Consider the following 18733-nt stretch of genomic DNA (forward strand, 5'->3'; position numbering starts at 1 on the left):
CTTTGAATAGCTTCCTGCCAGAATTCACATGCCCATTTGCACTGCATAATTAATGGCTTTTGGCTACCTGTTAAGGTGTGATCTGTTCAGTGTCAACCAGTTTTGGCAAAAGTCCTTCTTTGCTGTGACCATGTCTACCATTTCCAATAAAAGCCTAATTTGATTTACAGCGAAGAGGTGAACTGGGGGATAACCGCACAGGACTTGACATTTGTATCAACCTGGTGTCGTTCGTCTTACCACCCGTGTCTCTTGTAGGCAAAAGGGAAGAAGGTGGGGAACTTCAGGTCTGGATCAAAGAGGCCAAGAACTTGACAGCAGTCAAATCTGGGGGGACGTCTGACAGCTTTGTCAAAGGGTGAGTGAATGGGAGCCTTTTTGTAACTGGATGAGGAAAGGAAATGGAGCTGGAGGCAGCGACCGTTTGAGCTGGTGTTTCCCCTGTCCAGATGGAGCACTGATTTGGCTTGGTGGGAAGGAGGCAAAGGTTGGGGGCATTGGACCGCTTCCCTTGCATTGCGTTGCTTGTCTTGCATTCTTGAGTGAAGATTACACTACGCAATCAGGGACGTTGGGGTTTTTGCTGCCCCAGACTGCTGCCTCACCTGCGCCCCCCTCCCTGCCCCCCATGGGGGGGTCTTTAAATGGAGGGGAGGTGAGCTGCTTCTGCCTCCTCCCTGCTAGGCAGAGAAGCGGAAGAATTGGCTGATCGGCGGGAGTATTTAAATTGTGAGGAGGAGTCAGTGCTGCCTCTTTCGTCTGCCTCTTTGAGCAGCCTTGAGCAGGGGAGGAGGCCTTGATCAGGGCCACATCCCCTCGTTTGTCCGCCTGGGTCTCGCGTGGGCGAGCGAGGTGGTGGTGCTCCTTTGTCTCACTCTGAGGCTGCCTTTCCTCACAGGGAAGGCAGCCTCGGAGCGAGGCCGCACCGTCTCTTCTGTCTGTCTGGGTCTCAGGCTGGCAGAAGGAGCAGTGAGGCATGGGCGGCAAGTGGGGAAGGGGCACCTAATGGCGCACCTTAAGCCCAGGTGGCTTCCCAGGGAGCTGGCTACATTGCCTACTCCCACGCTCTGGCTGTGTCCACAACATGTTGGCTGTGTGTTATCTTGTAAAAAGCAAGCCAGAAGGACCACAATCTGGGCCCCACATGCCTGCTTCTTAAAAAGAATACTCCCAAGCAATTTTTTTAATGCAGCTGCCAGCACATCTGGCAGTTTGACCCTGAAGTTTCATGATCTCATGTGTGCATTAGTGTCAAGGGGAAACGAGGGGAAGGGGTGTACATCTCTGTTCTTAGTGCTGTTTTCCCAGATCAGGCATGCCCCAGCATTCTTCTCTCACGCTTTTAGCCTTCATAGGTGGGGGGAAAAAAAGAAAGGCATGACATGGGGACTTGGTTGTCTTTTCTCTCCCAGCTTGGGTAAAAGCAGCCTGGGTGGGCCCACTTTGATACAGGAACTGTACCTGGGGGAGGAGTTAATGCTGCCTCCTATAGCTGCTTTTCGAGAGGAGCTCCAGTGATAGATACCTGGGGTCCAGTATAGTTTCAAGGTTAGGTGTGTGGCCTCTGAAGACAGGGATGCCTTTGCTCTCATCCCTCCCCAAAGATAAGCACCTGATACCTTTTCGATACCCAGCAAGGGTCAAATTACATGTTCACACTGGAGGTCCATAGCTGATGTTGTGACTTGTATTTTAAACCTTAAAAAGCAGCTGCAAAGAGCCTGAATTTTGGAGTGGGCTGTGAGATGGTCTGGAGGCTGTTTAACCCTTTTGCAGATACCACTTCCCCAGTGCAAGTCACCCGCTATTCCCCAGCTACTTCTCACCCTGGTGGTGCTGAGAAACAGGAAAAACATGTGATGTACCTGTCTGTTTCCCTAACAGCAACTTTCCCTAATAGCAACTTTCCACCAGGGGAAATGTCTTGGAAAGAAAAGGATTGACACCCCGACTCTTGTTGTATAGCCTTGATACAAATTGGGGTCCTCCTCATGACTACCTTTTGAAGGTTAAAGTTTAACCTTAACCTTTTTAAGGTTAAAGTACAGATTGGTTGAACCAGTCAAAGCCTTCCTTGAGCACTCAGCGGACAACACTCCCTGTGCAATTCTATTGCCCATCTCCTTCGCAGCTGCCGGTTCTGTTGTACTTGTGGGCATTCAGGCTATTTGTTGCTTTAATTGATACAATTTGTATGTGACACTTGGGTGGCAAGCTGCCTTGATGGTCTTGCCACCCAAGGTGTGTTGAATGCCATAAAGAAATAAGCCTCTTGTCTGCAGGTACTTGCTTCCTCTGCGGAACAGGACCACCAAAAGGAAAACACCAGTTGTAAAGAAGAGCCTAAATCCCCACTACAACCATACATTCGTCTACAACAATGTCACTGCGGAAGAACTGCCCCACATCTGTCTGGAGCTTACCGTCTGGGACCGAGAGCCCTTGTCCAGCAACGACTTCCTGGGAGGAGTCCGGCTGGGGGTTGGAAATGGTGAGGAAGCTGCTGAGACCCAGTTTGGTGTTAGTGGTTGAGAATGCAGACTCTAGTCAGGGAGAACTGGGTTTGATTCCCTACTCCTCCACATGCAGCTACTGGGTGACCTTGGGCCAATCACAGTTCTTGAAAGAGCTGTTCTCTCGAGACCAGTTCTCTCAGAGCTCTGTCAGCCCCACCTACCTCACAAGGTATCTGTTCTGGAAAGAGGAAGGAAAGGAGACTGTAAGCTGTTCTGAGACACTGAGTGAATGGTGGGCTATAAATCTAGCTCTTTTACTTATTTGGCATGGTGGGAGGGTCTCCTTAAGGGAGCACATTGTTCTTGAGGTCTACCTGAGAGCCAGTTTGGTGTAGTGTTTAAGTGGGTGGACTCTTATCCAGGAGAACCAAGTTTGATTCCCCACTCCTCCACTTGCAGCTGCTGGAATGGCCTTGGGTTAGCCATAGCTCTTGCAAGAGTTGGCCTTGAAAGGGCAGCTGCTGTGAGAGCTCTCTCAGCCCCACCTACATCACAGGGTGTCTGTTGTGGGCAGGGGGGGAAGGTTAGGAGATTGTAAGCTGCTCTGAGATTCTAGAGATTCATAGGGTGGGGTATAAATCCAGTATCATCTTCTTCCACCTGTTGGTCTGTCTAGCTCGGTATTATCTAAGGTGAGGGTCTTTCCCAGCAATCTGAGATCCATTTCACTGGAGAGGACGAGGATTTGACCCTAGGACCTGTTGGGGCATGAATGGGTTCTACCCCATGCCCTAGTGACGTCCATAGCTGCTGGCTTAACTTCCTCTCTCATTGTTTTGCTCTGTTTTAGGAATGAGCAATGGCCACATGGTGGATTGGATGGACTCTACGGGTGAGGAGATCAGCCTGTGGCAGAAGATGCGCAAGTACCCGGGGTCCTGGGCGGAAGGCACGCTTCCTCTCCGCTCGACCATGGCTAGGCCGAAGCCCTAACCTCATTCTTGCCTGACCGGGGACTGAAAATGAGAGGCCGAGGAGAATCAAGGCTGCTGTTTTGCTGGAGAACAGCTCTCTTAAAGGGAAGCCGGAGCAAGACTTCCTGCCTCAGAGTGTGTAGCAATAAAGGGAATTTTGCAGTGGCCCTTGAAGCCAGCTCTTTCTGAAGGGTGGTTCTTGGCAGCCTGCTGTATTGGATGGGTCTTGTTTTGAAACTCGGTTGGAACAGGATTCCTTGCAGGCTCCCTGTGGATGCTATGGAGACCTTTTCCTGGGAGTGGGTGGAACCTCAAGTGCCTCTTAACTTGTTTTCCATGTTCTCTTTTTCTTTCTCCTCTTCCTCTGCCCTGTGTCTGTTTCCTTTTTTGTAAAGGCTTCAAGGGCAGCCTGCTTTCTCCATCTGTTCCTGCTTAATGTCATTTGTTTTAAGTGCTGGGCTGGGGTAATTGAAATAAAGTTCAAGTAGATGAGCTGGAGGCTGCAGAAATCAAATGCCGGTTAGCCTTGTGAGATCAAGTGGATAGAAAGGGAGAGAAGATGCACTTCAGCGTTTGGGGGAGTCAGCAGACAGTCCCCATTGATCTGTGAGTTGAAACCGACAATATCCACTTTGAGGGTTGTAGCAGTGTGGAAAGTGCCCTCTCTAACCAAGCTAGGAAGGGGAAGGAGCCTCTGGCATCTTGTGGGGAGTTTTAACAGAGGAGAGTGTTCAAATTAGTCGTTCTTCTCTTCATTTGTAATTTAATTCAGGGCTTTATTTTGTAGAAAAAGCCCAGCAGGAACATCTTTGCATATTAGGCCACACCCCGATGTCACCATTGTTTTACACAAGGCTTTGTTTGAAGAAAAAGCCCAGCAGGAACTCATTTGCATATTAGGCCACACCCCCTGATGCCAAGCTAGCTGGAACTGTGTTCCTGTGCATTTCTGCTCAAAAAAAGCCCTGTCTAAAGTTGATCCAAGCCTGTCCTATTGTATGCACAAGGCTAAGCTTTTCAATCTTAACAGTGTGGTGGGCTTCCTGGCTGAGCCAGAGCCAGCTGTGCTGCACATTTCCCCCTGCTTCCTCCCTCTTTCCCATGTGGACGCCTATCCTGATATCCTCTCTCCCCAGCACATTTGGAGAAGGCAATCACATCTGGCGGGAATATCTTCTTTGCTTAGAGGAGGAGAAAGCCAGAGTTGCAAATTGGTGGGACTCTAACACTGTTGGGTGGAATGACCCCTGCCAAATAAATAGGGCAGAAGACTGCAGAAACCTCACATTATATATTTCCATACTTTCCCCTGATTCATGTTCCTGTGTGCTGTTCAGCATATTGTTGCTGTGGTGTAGTGATGCACAGCAAAGCCTAGGGGTATAGGCAGCAAAAGATCTTTTCCTTCCCTGCTCCCAAGCTAAGAAGCTGGATCACCCTTCTTCTTTTAAATGACCTCTCCCATTCCCTCTTACAAAAGTCACAGGACATGTTTTTTCTGTTTGAAAGTATTGCTTCATTTCTTTATTGGTAAGAAGTCTGAGCCTTCTGTCTTCAAAGTCTGGCTCTCCTCTTGGTGATCTGGGTTACGGTCTAGAATTGTATTTGGTCTAGACTGGATATGTAACTGTACCATTTTGTGTGATGCAGCTAAGAAAAAGTTGTAGGCCCCTGCATCCGTTTCAACAGTTCTGTGTTAGTTTTCATCACTTTTTCAATGAGCCGAGGGAGCTGAAGGCAACGGCAAAACCACCTCTGCCCATTTCTTGCCCTGAAAACCTCCTGAAGAGGAACTTCGTAGGGTCACCATGCGTTGGTTGCAGGGCTTTTTTTGTAGCAGGAACTCCTTTGCATATTAGGCCACACACCCCTGATGTAACCAGTCCTCTGGGTGTTTACAAAACGCCCTGTAAGCTCTTGGAGGACTGGCTACATCAGGGGTGTGTGGCCTAATATGCAAAGGAGTTCCTGCTGCAAAAAAAGCTCTGGTTGGTTGCAATTCAACAGTATGCTTTAAGGGAGCTAAAATTGGGCAGAAGCAAAAGTGCATACTCTGGAAAGAGCAGCAGGTGTTCCTACTCATACAATGAACAGAACCAGAATGCAGCTTCCTCTGCTGGCTAAGGGCAAAGTGAGACTGATAAAACAGAACTTTTTGGATATCAGCTAGTGACCTCTGTGGTTGGGATCCTCCTTGTGGGGCATACATACCATTGCATAAAGCGTGCACGCCCAGCATTATACCCAGAATTGTTGGTCTCAAAGTTGCCACTGGACTCAGACTTTGTTCTGTTGCTTTAGACCAACATGGCTACCCACCTGAATCTGCCTTGCACAAAAGGTCAGTGGTGCAGTTTGGTAATCTGGATTTAATGGTCTTATGGGGGGGGGGGGGAGAACACCTTTTAGATGAGCATGTATACTTCATGTGTGAAGCTACTGCCTGCCTCTTCTCCTCCTCTTGAGCCCAGGAGTCAGGGCCTGGACTTCCCAAAGTTTGCAGAGTGGGTGAGCAGTGTAGGAGCCAGGTGTGCACTCTCATGCATTCCCTACAAGTCATCTTGATGTCTTGCCTCTGTTTGTGTGAATGGAGCCCAGTTTTCATAACTATCTGTGTTGTAGTGACAGAGCCCTGGAGAAACTACCTGCGCTCTTTCTGAAGGTTCAAAGTTGGCAATTCTTCTTTCCCCCGCAGTCAAGTACAATGCTTAAAAGGAAAGGCCCAGTTGATTCTTTAGCAGCTGACGGAGTCGGAGATCTGTCGATGCCCTTGCAGGTGGCGTGGCTACTGTCAATTGCACGTGTCCCTATTCTGCTCCCTCTGGAGCCCTTCCTGGCTGGTCAGCAGGTAGGTATCGACATAGGAAAAGAGCTCTTCAGGGGAAACGGGCTGGATGTAGCGGTCGCGGTCCACACCGTCTTTGTCGACGAACACCACGTTGAAGCGGGAACGGGTGATGTGCAGGAACTGCCTGCAGAAAGAAGAAAGGTCTTGAACAACCTGTCTTGCTGCACACGAGAGAGAACGTGACAGCTGAGAAAAGGAGTTGTGGTTTGAATTTTGTTTATTTAGAAGGTTTGCTGCCTCTCTAGGAAAAAGTGCCGAGGCCAGCTCAGGACACCATTGCAGTTCCAGCTTTTGCAGCTGTCAGTAGTAAAATAGAAGCAGCTGCCTAAAAACAAGGGTGCAAAGTCCCCTCAAAATCAGCAAATGAACTGATACTTTATCTATGAAGCCCTCCTAAATAAGCTGCTTGAAGGCCTCTTTTGTGTCCACTGCAAGAATGGACTGTGGCCATTCTCCTTATAGAACACGTTAGAAGGTGGGAAAGATGTGTACTTTAAGATGGAAATAGCTTTCATGCAGAATCAATCCTTAACGGCCAATCTCGAGAGCTGGAACTCAGACACATCTAAGGTATTTCCCATTGTGACTTAAGACCCTGGGCCTTGCTGTGACTTGGCAGAAGCCCAAGACGATTGCAATCTGCTGTACCTTCCAGCGCATCTCCATTTCAAGTGGCGCATTCTGTTCACTTTCCTCATTTTTATTACCATATCCTTGTTCTGTCCTTTCTGGTTGAATCTCTCAGTTGCGTGTGGCAGGTTCTGCTGAAAACTAGTATCTACCGAGGTCGCCCCGCTCAGTGGCCGCTCTTCATTCCCGAGTGGGGATTTGAAGCCGTCTTTCTGAGTCCCCGTGCACCATCTGCCATACCATCCTGGCTGTCTTACATTGAACAGCGGAATCTGCTTATTAAAAAATGCCAGCGCCCAGGGCTTTTTTTTGTAGCAGGAACTCCATTGCATATTAGGCCATGCCCCCCTGACGTAGCCAATCCTCCTGGAGCTTACAGAAGGCCCTGTACTAAGAGCTCTGTAAGCTCCAGGAGGATTGGCTACATCAGGGGTGTGTGCCCTAATATGCAAAGTTGTTCTTGCTACAAACCTCGCCCCCTGCTGGCACCATTGCCTTGCCCATCCTTAACTTGCTTGCACTCACCTGAGCCCTTCTATGACATCATCTGAGAGTCGGTGTTCATGAATCCGTCCCACCTCGTGGGGGGGCATCCCCACCAGCTCGATGACAGTGATGTGACGCAAGTCCAGCCCACAGGTGTCTTGCTGTGTAGAAGAGAAAAGGGCTTGGTTAGAGCTGCATCTGTGGGGTGGGCGAGTGACAATGGGGATACAGAAGGCCCAGACACTCGCCTGCAACATGGCACTCTGCATCTTGTAGTACCGGTCAGAAGGGTCAGGGGCAGAGATGATGAGCAGCCGCCGCTTCTCATAGAACTGGTCCATGAGGCCGGCTACGGAGTTCACATCCACGTTGATCTTCATGGCTAAGGTAAAGGGGAAGGAAGACAGGGAGAGAAGCAGAGAATTTTTTTCATGGCTTTTTACTTTATCAGGAGAATCAATAGAATCCGTGACGTTTCTAGCAGCTTGGAGGAAAGCTGCCAGTGTTATTGTATAACTGATGCCAGGGCGAGGTGAAGTCAAACCCTGATGTCCCTGGGTGTGGCCAAGATGGAAACTAGCAATCCAAGATGAATCTGGGTTAATGGGTGGAAAATACCATTTTTTTTAAAAAAGTATTTTTATTAAGCTCTATTAGTTATAACAAAATATAAAACCAAACACTACACCTTATAAATGTGGCCACATAATTACAATTTATAATAATAATAACAACAAGAACAACAAATATGAAAAAATAATAATAAAGATACCACTTATTAATGATATTAGGAATCTCACCCTAAGAGATCAAATATTCCAATATTGGAGAAAATATCAATTTAACATGGCAGTTGAATCTACTACTGCTACCCTGAGCCAGGACTGTTTTTGTAGCAGGAACTCCTTTGCATATTAGGCTACACCCCCTGATGTAGCCAATCCTTCAAGAGCTTACAGTAGGCCCTGTAAGAAAAGCCCTTTAACCTCTTGGAAGATTGGCTATATCAGGGGGTGTAGCCCAATATGGAAAGGAGTTCCTGCTACAAAAAAGCCCTGCTACCCTACATATCATTTGTTCCAAATCACACCTACCACTGATACCATCCTTGCAAAATGCTACATGGCCCTACTGAGTAGTGCAGTATTTACTATGTCAACCAAGAGCTGGGGAAAACTAGAGCTGAAATCTCAACTTGGCCAATTATTGGGTGACTTTGGGACAATCGCAACCTAAGCTCCTTCATAAGTTTGTTGTGAGGAAAACATGACGATGGGAAGAATTATGTGCACCCTTGGAGGAAAACTAGGATTTTTTAAAAAGGCATAAATCTTAGCAAAACCACTTACGGGTGCAAGTAGGCTGAGAGCCTGACCATTGGCGGTTGGACTGGCAGACTCGCAAAGAGGCACCCTGCTGTTCGTAGCCACCGTCGCAGTGATACTCGCAGGTGGCTCCGTAGTTGTTGCCGGCTGAGGTACAGGTGAGGTAACCGTGTTCTGGTGGCTTCAGAACGGGACAGTGGATCACTGAAGGAGAGAATACTAGTCAGCTTTGAGGACAGACAGAAAACCCTCTTTGGTTTAACGGAAGCTATAGAAGGTCCAGGAAGAACTCCTCAGCTGCTTCTTCAGTATTCCATGTTTTTCCACAGTTGCTTCCTATATCAGGAAGTGAAGACTGGCCACTGTGAAACTGTTAAATACTGGCAGCTGTAACCACAAGGAGAAACTGCCTGGTTGCTGCACTGTAAATGCAGAACTGGTATGCTAATAGAGGTTCCTTAGCCTGAGTGATGAATCGGGAAATCTTGATCTGAATTCCCGTCATGGACTCATGAAGTGGCTTTGGGCAAACCACTCTCTCTGGTAGTCTCATCCTCCCCCTCAGGTAGTCCCATTTTCCTTCTAGTAACTTACAGCCTTGTTGTAAGGGTTACAAGAAGATAATACACATAAAGCACAGTATGGTTTAATATGGTCCAAGACTAAGATAATACACATAAAGGTAAAAAAAGGATAAAGATAGTCCCCTGTGTAAGCACCAGTCGTTTTCGACTCTGGGGTGACGTTACTTTCTACGGGGTGGTTTGCCATTGCCTTCCCCAGTCATCTACACTTTCCCCCCAGCAAGCCGGGTACTCATTTTACCGAACTCAGAAGGATGGAAGGCTGAGTCAACCTCGAGCCGGCTACCTGAACCAGATTTTGCTGGGATTGAACTCAGGTCGTGAGCAGAGGGCTCCGATTGCATTATTGCAGCTTTACCACTCTGTGCCACGGGGCTCTTACGCCACATACTGCAGGATATTTGAGCTTGGCCCCTTCAAAATAGTCAATGGGCAAAGGTAGCTGCTGGCCAGGGTTCTTGGAATTCGCTGTAGCTACGTGGCTAGCCTGAAATAGGAAAGTTCCAACCTCAGAGATACTGGGATAAGATGTATGCAAAAGTCAGTGTCCTCTTCCCTGTAACTTACCATGGATCCTCACAGCAAACTTGCAGGTGGCTCGGTTGCGTGCCTGGTCGTAGACGGTGTAGCGGATCACGTGCTCCCCTTCAGGAAACTCTGAGCCTGGTTCTGGGCCTCGGAGGATCACGCTGGACTCAAAAGACAGAGGGCTGAGTCAGGATGGGATGATGGGTGAGAGGCGGCATTTTGCCCCAGTAGCACTTTGTTCCCAGACTCAAATGTAGCCCCCCTCCCCACATAGGAAGAAGGTTCTGGGGGCCATTCCCACAAGCTCACTGTTTGATGATGCCGTCAGCAGAATCTGTGGCCCGCGGGGGGTCCCAGTACACCGTGGCTGTCAGCTTGTCGGGCTCAGCTATCCGCTCTCGTGAGTCGGGGCATCTGAGTTTTGGAGGGTCTATATCTGCTTGGGTGGAATCGGAAGGAAATCCATGGAAACAAACCACAAGTGGGAAAGAGTTTCTTTGTCAGGCTAGATTATGGCAAGTGACTGTTTCTGTTCTCTTCTGTAATAACGTGACTTGAGTTACTGGCTCGAGTTATCTATGCAGTAAGAATTCCCATGCTGGATTATACCTATAATTCATCTGAGTACCCTCCACATCAATGGTCATAATCCTCAGCAATGTTCCCTCTAAGCTGTGGAGTCTTGTGAGCAAAAATTCTACTTTGTGAGCTACTGGCATTAAAGTTTTGAGCTACTGCATAAATTAGTTTGCTCTGGGGCCATTCTTCCTGAGCTAAGATAAAAATGTGTGAGCCAGAGGCTAAAAAACTGTGAGCTAGCTAACACTAACTCAGCTTAGAGGGAATGCTGATCCTCAGGCATGTTTATGAACAGGTTACAATCAGGTCCTTCCCCTATTAAATCTGCAGTGTTTGGCAAGCAGAAGATTTCTTCCATTTCTAAAATTACTATGGACTAGTAGCCATCAGGAAGCGAATTCCTATTGATTTAAACCATCATTCTGTCTCCCTAAGGCTTTATGGAAAATGCAGTTTAGAGGAAGATGAAAAGGTATTTTTATAAAGCATTCTTACTGCCTTCTTGAAATCATAATTCCTAGAGCTAGCAAAGGGTTGGGGGACAGCCATGACAGTGAAACTGTGAAGAATGTAAGAACAGCCCTGCTGGATCAGACCAACAGCCCATCTAGTCCAGCATTCTTTCTCCCACAGTGGCCAGAGAGCTCCTCTGGAGGTCTGACAACTGGGGTTGCCAAATATTTAAAAACAAAATAGACACATTAAGACTGTGCTAATTCCTCCTAGAGCGCACTGTTTGCGGTGGGCGGAGCAGTCGGCCCATTTGTGCAGCAACAGCAGTGTTTCTATCAGCCCCTCCTCCCTTCCTGTCAACACAGACAACACCAAGCACGCAGTTTGCTCTGGCAGCAGCACCCAGCCCCAGAGCAAAGCAGTAGCGGTAGCTGTTGTTTTACCCTTAGGCTTGGCACTGCCTCCTCACAGGGTGAACAGCACGAAACACTCTGTTTGGGCGAGGAGGAGGTGGTGCCAGGGCAGCCCAAGTGCAAAGGAGCATTCAAATGTCTGGTGTAAAGGCAGCATCTAAATATTTTAAAAAGGGCCTTTTTTTGGTAGAAAAAGTCCAGCAGGAACTCATTTGCATATTAGGTCACACCCCATGGTGTCACCATTGTTTCACACAGGGCTTTTTGGTAGAAAAAAGCCAGCAGGAACTTATTTGCCTATTAGGCCACATCCCATGACGTCACCATTGTTCCACACAGGGCTTTTTTTGCAGAAAAAGCCCACCAGGAATTAATTTGCATATTAGGCCACACCCCCTGATGCCAAGGTAGCCAGAAACTGCGTTCCTGCTTTTAAAAAGCTCTGGTTTTAAATAAACCATGGGAGGGATGTCTGAGGACTGTAGCAGTGACATGGATCTTGGGTGTGTGTGAGAGAGAAAGCTTAAAGCTGCCCCCAAAATAGGGTGAGAATTTACCTACACAGATTGGGTCACTGCCACTCCAGTACCCGTCTTCCAGGCACATGCGCCTGCGATCCCCCTCCAGATGGTATCCAGGTTGGCAGGTGTAGGAACATTGAGAGTCGAGCTTTACCCCGTTTGAGCACTGGTACGAACCATGGTATAGCCCCGACAAAGCATGGCATCGGATTTCTAAAGCCAGAGAGAAGAACTGAGACTTAACGTTGGCACAACAGCTTTCAAATACATAACCATGCTCTCCTGATAACAACCTTGTAAAGTGGGAATTTAGGAGCCCTGTGGCGCAGAGTGGTGAAGCTGCAGTACTGCAGTCGGAGCCCTCTGCTCACGATCTGAGTTCGATCCCAGCAGAAGCTGGGTTGAGGTAGCTGGCTCAAGGTTGACTCAGCCTTCCATCCTTCCGAGGTCAGTAAAATAAGTACCCGACTTGCTGGGGGGTAAAGTGTAGATGACTGGCGAAGGCAATGGCAAACCAGCCCACTGTAAAAAGTCTGCTGTGAAAATGTTGTGATGCAATGTCACCCCAGAGTCGGAAATGACTGGTGCTTGCACAGGGGACTACCTTTACCTTAAAGTAGGAATTACGATCCCCATAGTGTGGGGTTGACGCTGAGAGAGTGTGGCTCGCTAAGAAGCCTTTAGAGCAGGGGTCCTCAAACTACGGCCCGCTGAGGACGTTTATGCGGCCCGCCGGGTTATGGCAAAATCAGACCGGAAGTGACATTCGACCTAAACTCGCGTTAGCAATGCACACTTCCGGCACTGGGCTGAGGCGGCAGAGACAGAGTGTGAAGCGATACCGAGGTGAGGTGAGTTCCCAGGCTGGGGTGTGTGGTGTGGGGAAGGGAGAGAGATGCAGAAGACGGAGAACTGACGGCCCGCGGCCTTGTACAGTAACGGCAGCCACCACAACAGTCCGGCCCTCCAACAGTCTGAGGGACAGTGAACTGGCCCCCTATTTAAAAAGTTTGAGGACCCCCTGCTTTAGAGGGTTCATAGTGCAATTTGAAGCAGGAACTTTCGGATTCATAGTTCAGCTTTTATACACCACTTTGAGCCTGGTCATGAAACTTCAATCCCCAGGATTCATTGGAGGGAAATTTGGCTTCTCACTTGTTAAAGCCCTGTAGTGAAGAGGCAATCTGAGAACAAAACCTCTACATAACACGTCTACCTATTTACTTGTCTTTTTTACCTGGGGACTGGATCTCAGCATTTTGCTGGTTGTTTACAAAGCGGTGTTTAATTCTGAAAGACTTGGTGTTTCGGAAATGAGATGAAGATTTGCTGAGGACAGCTCCGAACAGCAAATCATTAAAAAAAAAAAAGTTCCTCTTTCTTGTATTCTTATGCCCAGAAACACAGCATCAGCTGCATTCCTTTAACAGCTGCAAAAAATATCAAAGCCCAACCAGAAAACAATTATGACCTCAGTTCCCCACTTAAAACATAATTTGATGACATCTAGGACATAAGGAGGCTTTTTACGCCATCAGACCAAAGGGTCAGTATCTTGCTTCCCATGACTTAGCAGATGTCTGCGGAGTGTTACACCTCACTCTTCTATTTATCATGTTATCGTAGCTTTTCCTCCAAGGACTTCAGGGCAGGATACAAGATTCCACCCTCCACTGCTTCATTCCCTCCCAGCAGCTGAGGCTCAGTGGTATACTGTCTCTGAATCTGGAGGTTCCATTGCTCTGACCAATAGGAGCTCAGAGCACTATGCCAGGAATAATTTCATTCTGCCTAACAACCCTTTTAAGAGAATAGTGTCTGGATGAGTGGTGGCTGCCTAGGTACACTTAGTCGATGCTCCACTTTTGAATGCTCTCCTTATATCTATCTTGCGGACAGCCAGTCTCAAGCTGTCAGGTGAAGCCACAGCTACCATTCAGGCATTCTGCTGGCTTGCATGGTTTATGAGCAACTGCATTTCTGTTCTTTTTTTTTTTTTTTTAAATGAAACTAGCTTTTATAATTGATGTAGCTCCACTGCTTTTTCAGCTGGTCTTTGGCTCATACTGCTGGTCTTTGGCACTACACACAACTCTTGGCGCATAGGCTCTGACTTTACTTGATCAATTCTGGACTATGTGGTGTACAAAAAAACACTGAATGCTATAGGTATGCTCTTGATTAAGACATAAGGCTATAGAACAAGAGGTCTCAAAAATACCTCTAAGCCTTTGTCACTTCACTAAATTTCCTTGTGGTCCAGCATTGTTCTATTGTTTTATTTTGTTCTGTATTATGAGCCAATATGTGCACTTACCTTTCTGACCCCTGAAGAAGACCAATTTAGGTCGAAATGCATCAGGTCAAGTTGAGTGGGTTCCCATTGAAGTTTTATGATTTTACATAGGCTAGAGGCTTATGATGGGCCCTTAAATGGTTTCAGCTTTCAACAATAAATACATGTATGTTGATTTATGATTTTTTTACACTTTGTTTTTAATGTTCAGCCCTTTAATTGCATATTAACCTTTTAGGTTTCTTACTTTAGCTCATGAAACCAATTTGCTGGGTTTTAAGGTGCCATGAGATTCCTGTTGTTTTGGCTGTATTTTGCCTAACTTCAGTCTGCTAGTTTTGGATGTTTTAAAAGAGGGGCTGCTCTATTCTTACATGTTAGTGATTTTATTATTATTTTTTCTTTAACCTGCTTTGCAACTGACTTAGGCAGGGGTTTTTGTGCAGTCTTTATTAATAATATTTTCAGTGGCTCATGTTTTACTTTCACTTGTAGGTCATTTTGAGAGCCAAATTTGCCTGTGAGTTTGCAGAATGTTTAAAAACTAATTCTAAGAAACAAAAGCAGATGCCTTGACCTGGATAGCCCAGGCAAGCCCAATCTCATCAGCTCATAGAAGCTAAGCAGGGTCGACTCTGGCAAGTACTTGGATGGGAGACCTCCAAGGAATACCAGACCCAGGAGGCAGGGGCAGACTTTATTTAGCCACCTCTCTGAATATTCTGCCCTGAGGCACAGAAGTGGTATAGCTGCAGTACTGCAGTCGAAGCCCTCTGCTCACGACCTGAGTTCAATTCCAGCGGAAGCTGGTTCAGGTAGCCGGCTCGAGGTTGACTCAGCCTTCCATCCTTCTGAGGTTGGTAAAATGAATACCCAGCTTGCTGGGGGGAAAGTGTTGATGACTAGGGAAGGCAATGGCAAACCACCCCATAAAAAGTCTGCTGTGAAAATGTTGTGAAAGCAACGTCACCCCAGAGTCGAAAATGACTGGTGCTTGCACAGGGGACTACCGTTACCTTTTTACCTTAATATTCTCCCTGCTTAAGGGTCAATCACCAGAGGTTGCCATGACTACCAGGTGCACATGCACACACAAAATTACCCCTCCCCCCAACAAACAAACACAGGATCATACTGTGGTACTGGACAGTGCCTTTGGTGCCCATATAGCTGCTGTAAGTCTGATGCAACTTTGATTTCCTCTGAGCATAGATACAGGTCTGTTAATCGTAGGGGAACGATGGACTATGGCACAACTTGGGTAGGATTTGCTGAAAATGACCATGGTTACCTGGGTGAGGCAATAGGTCACAGAAACTGGTCTAACATCCATACACAAGTGGCTGTCACTTACGCCTGCAGTAGGTCATCCCAGACCAACGACGGTTTGGCAAGCACTGGATGGACCTCCGCCCGACTAAGCGGTACCCCCGGTGGCAAGAGAGCTCACAGCGCGTCCCCATGCTGCTGCGGTAGTTCCCTCCGCGGGGAGAGTAGCAGGTAGCCTCCCCGTGTTGAATATTTAATCGATGACACCACTGTGCCACTAGAGGGAAGGAGAAAGAGAAGCCTGACTGTAGGGTCAACAGCAAAAGCTGCAGTGATTGCAACCCTGAAGAAAATCGCAAGGGGCTACCAAAATAATTCTACAGCTTTATTTTCCTTTTCCCACATCCAGCTAAAAATGAGAGATGTCAAGGTTTGGGTCAACCAAGGAACTGGGACAACTAATTGGAAATCTTTATTTTAATCCAGCTGTGAGCAAGAGAGTCACTTTACTTATGCAGAGAATGAGAGGTAGAATGGGAAGGATCGTGGAGGACTGCATTTTTGAAATGGTCTCCTATGTTTTAAAGCAAAACACTTCTGCAAATAGAAAACCAGCCCATCAAGCAAAATGAAGGGGGTGGAATCTTCCTTCCTTCTTTACTGTTCTCTGGGCTTCTTTTTTTTTTTTGGTATGGATTTCTTTTAATGCGGAAAAAATGTTCAAAACTGGAATCCACTACCTGTCATTCTGAGGGTGCCGTCAGTTCTGCTACTTCACCATTCCACCCTTCACTGCCCTGCATGTGTGAACCAGGCCTCGGTGGCAGAGAACAAGTGTGGGCCCAGGTTCAATTCCTAACACCTCCAGTTAGTAGCACCTTGGGGTACTGGGCTGAGAAGCACCTTAACCTGAGGGCTCGGAGATCTGCTGCTAGTTAGAAGAACAGGGCTTTTTTTATAGCAGGAACTCCTTTGCATATTAGGCCATACCCTCCTGATTTAGCCAATCCTCCAAGAGCTTACAGGGCTCTTAGTACAGGGCCTACTGTAAGCTCCAGGAGGATTGGCTACATCAGGAGGGTGTGGCCTAATATGCAAAGGAGTTCCTGCTACAAAAAAAGCTCTGATTGGAACAAATAATAGGGAGAATCTGAGACTCTCTTTAGTGTGGTTTACTATATTCTGATGTGTGAATTAGCTGTAGTTCTTCACTGGAGTGAGAAGGTATTCTGCACATGGGCCTCCCTTCCTGATTACTTCTTAACTTGCTCCAAAGATTGACAACAGGACTGTGGCCTTGGCTCTGTCAAAACTGTGCTCAGATTTAGCCTGTATACTTCCCCACCAGCTGTCTCTAATTGGTTTCAGCAACCGCAGTAAATTGGATTTGTGTCGACTAATTTCTTCTTTTTAAATATCCATTATTTCTTGAGACCGACCCAGCTGCAGATTAAACAGCAGTTGTTGGCTGTCCCCACTGGATCCCATGGCTGGCATTCTCCAGGCTGACTAGGGAGGCCTGTTCCCAGAAAGGATGAGAGGACACACATGATGGTTGCCTGGCAACTTCCATATGAGTTCCTCTCTCTTTTGTCCTCATGGTACTATGGAAAAGGTTCACTGGGGACACAAGGGGTGACAATAATATTAGGTGGTTCCAGAAGAGAAACATTCTCTAAAATTGCAGTTAGGGGACCTTTCCACTGGTCTTTAGTCTCCTTGGCTTTGTTCACCTTCAGAACTAGGGATTAGGCTTCCAAAGAGATGGGATTTTGCTGTGAATATTCCCGACTGATCCTATGTTTCCCCCCAAAAATCAATACAAATACTATCCAAAACAGCAGATTAAGAATTTGCAACAAAGACTTTAAAACAAAATAAGCAAAAACACTTGAAGATAGGTGGTAGATTCTTGGTTAACTGACCCAAAGGAAGGAAATTAATACATTCATATTGAGAATAATAATTTAAAAAGACACGGGTTACAATGTTGGTTTAGAATAACTAATGTCCGTACAATCTAGGCAGGACCATCCTTTCAAGAAATCCCCTCCCCAGACGGTTTAAGAACAAAATTCAAGTCCAGCGGCACCTTTAAGACCAACAAAGTTTCATTCAAGGTAAAAGCTTTCATGTGCATGCACACTTCTTCAGATACTTCACCCTAGGGGGCTGTTGGTTGAAAACCTTTACCTCTGTACTCCGGGGGAGAAACCTGTGGAGTTTCCTCAATGTACACTTCATTGGTCTGTCTTTCTGCAGCAGCATAGCCAGATCCTAGAATAAGGGACAGGAAACCAGACTGTGACAAACTTCCAGAGAGTTCTTCTTTCTTACTTAGGAACATGGTTTCATAGTGGTTTGCGATGACAAATGATCTGGGATGATTCTGATGATTAAAGCACTGTCCCTGTTTTGACGCTGTCTAATTTCTTTTTAAAAGTTTGTTACTGAAGGCAAAAGCAAGATCAGTTTAACTAGAGCAGGAGTCACCAATGTGGTGCCCACTGGTGCCATGACACCCACCAATACCTTTCCTGGCACCTACTAATATCTTTCCTGGTGCCTGCCAAGTGTTTTCAGAAAATGGGCATGGCCAGGTGTGGCTTTTGCCCAGAAAGTCTTTTGATCAGACATTGGGGGTTTGATTGGTTCTGCAGCTGCTGCCACCACAGTGCAGAAATGTCCACAATGTGACTGAAGGTAAACTCATGGCAGCCATTTTGTGGCTGTCTCTGTCTGCCTCCTGTGGCAGCCATTTTGTGGCTGTGCTCATAAAGCTATGTCAAAATTCCAAAAGTGCCTGCTGACTCAAAAAGGCTAGGGACATCTGTTCTGCGGAATCTGGGATTGTCTTTCTGCTGGTAAAGTGGGGAGGCTATGACAAGAAAGGGCATTGTGGATGTCCTGGTTGCAACTTGTTACATCCTGAAACATCTCTGGAAAGAGGGCTGCTGAGCCAGGATATGGTGAATCACACACCTAGAGACACACTGAACTATTCCATATGTAAAAAATCCATTGTGAAAAGCAACCTGGGTTGACTTCAATGTGTCAACAAAGGATCTGTGTGTAAACTGGCTTCCCAAAGCTATAGCTGAGGAGCATATTCTCAGAAAAGGACTCCTATACAAATATTCCCCCCACTCTCTTACCTGGCAACAGTTTGAGTAAACCTGCTGTCAGACTAAACAGTTTATTGTGCCAGGCTTATTAAGTATAGGAAGTAAACAGGGTTGTAGCCAAGATTTAAAATTTGGTGGGGCCACAGGCAAGATTTTTTGTTTAGGGGGGCTAGGCTCTCAGTGTCAACTCTCAGAATATCCTGTGAATGCCTCTAAAACGGGTGGGGAACAGTGGCTCTCCAGATT

At 47.0% G+C, this 18733-nt stretch overlaps 2 protein-coding genes across 4 annotated transcripts in view; one reads left to right on the forward strand and one right to left on the reverse strand.

Annotated features, from left to right (window-relative positions):
- Positions 1–3922, forward strand: part of SYTL4 (synaptotagmin like 4) — a 32492-nt gene extending 28570 nt beyond the window's left edge. For both annotated transcript variants that reach the window (XM_060249824.1, XM_060249825.1), the window contains exons 15-17: positions 259–358; positions 2283–2491; positions 3307–3922. In XM_060249824.1, coding sequence (XP_060105807.1) covers positions 259–358; positions 2283–2491; positions 3307–3449 — 452 coding nt within the window. In that variant the 3' untranslated portion in view covers positions 3450–3922. The remainder of the gene's footprint in view (positions 1–258; positions 359–2282; positions 2492–3306) is intronic.
- Positions 3923–5990: 2068 nt separating this feature from the next.
- Positions 5991–18733, reverse strand: part of SRPX2 (sushi repeat containing protein X-linked 2) — a 29337-nt gene continuing 16594 nt past the window's right edge. Inside the window, exons 3-11 of one of the 2 annotated variants that reach the window (XM_060249827.1) lie at positions 17556–17639; positions 15448–15639; positions 11834–12010; positions 10141–10267; positions 9871–9992; positions 8744–8923; positions 7639–7776; positions 7434–7551; positions 5991–6402 (exon numbers count right to left, since the gene is read on the reverse strand). In XM_060249827.1, coding sequence (XP_060105810.1) covers positions 6222–6402; positions 7434–7551; positions 7639–7776; positions 8744–8923; positions 9871–9992; positions 10141–10267; positions 11834–12010; positions 15448–15639; positions 17556–17639 — 1319 coding nt within the window. In that variant the 3' untranslated portion in view covers positions 5991–6221. Of the gene's footprint in view, positions 6403–7433; positions 7552–7638; positions 7777–8743; positions 8924–9870; positions 9993–10140; positions 10271–11833; positions 12011–15447; positions 15640–17555; positions 17640–18733 lie in introns of both variants that reach the window. The other variant, XM_060249826.1, reaches the window with a different exon arrangement.

The sequence above is a fragment of the Heteronotia binoei genome, chromosome 11 (genome assembly GCF_032191835.1).
Source record: "Heteronotia binoei isolate CCM8104 ecotype False Entrance Well chromosome 11, APGP_CSIRO_Hbin_v1, whole genome shotgun sequence".
Lineage (NCBI taxonomy): Eukaryota > Metazoa > Chordata > Lepidosauria > Squamata > Gekkonidae > Heteronotia > Heteronotia binoei.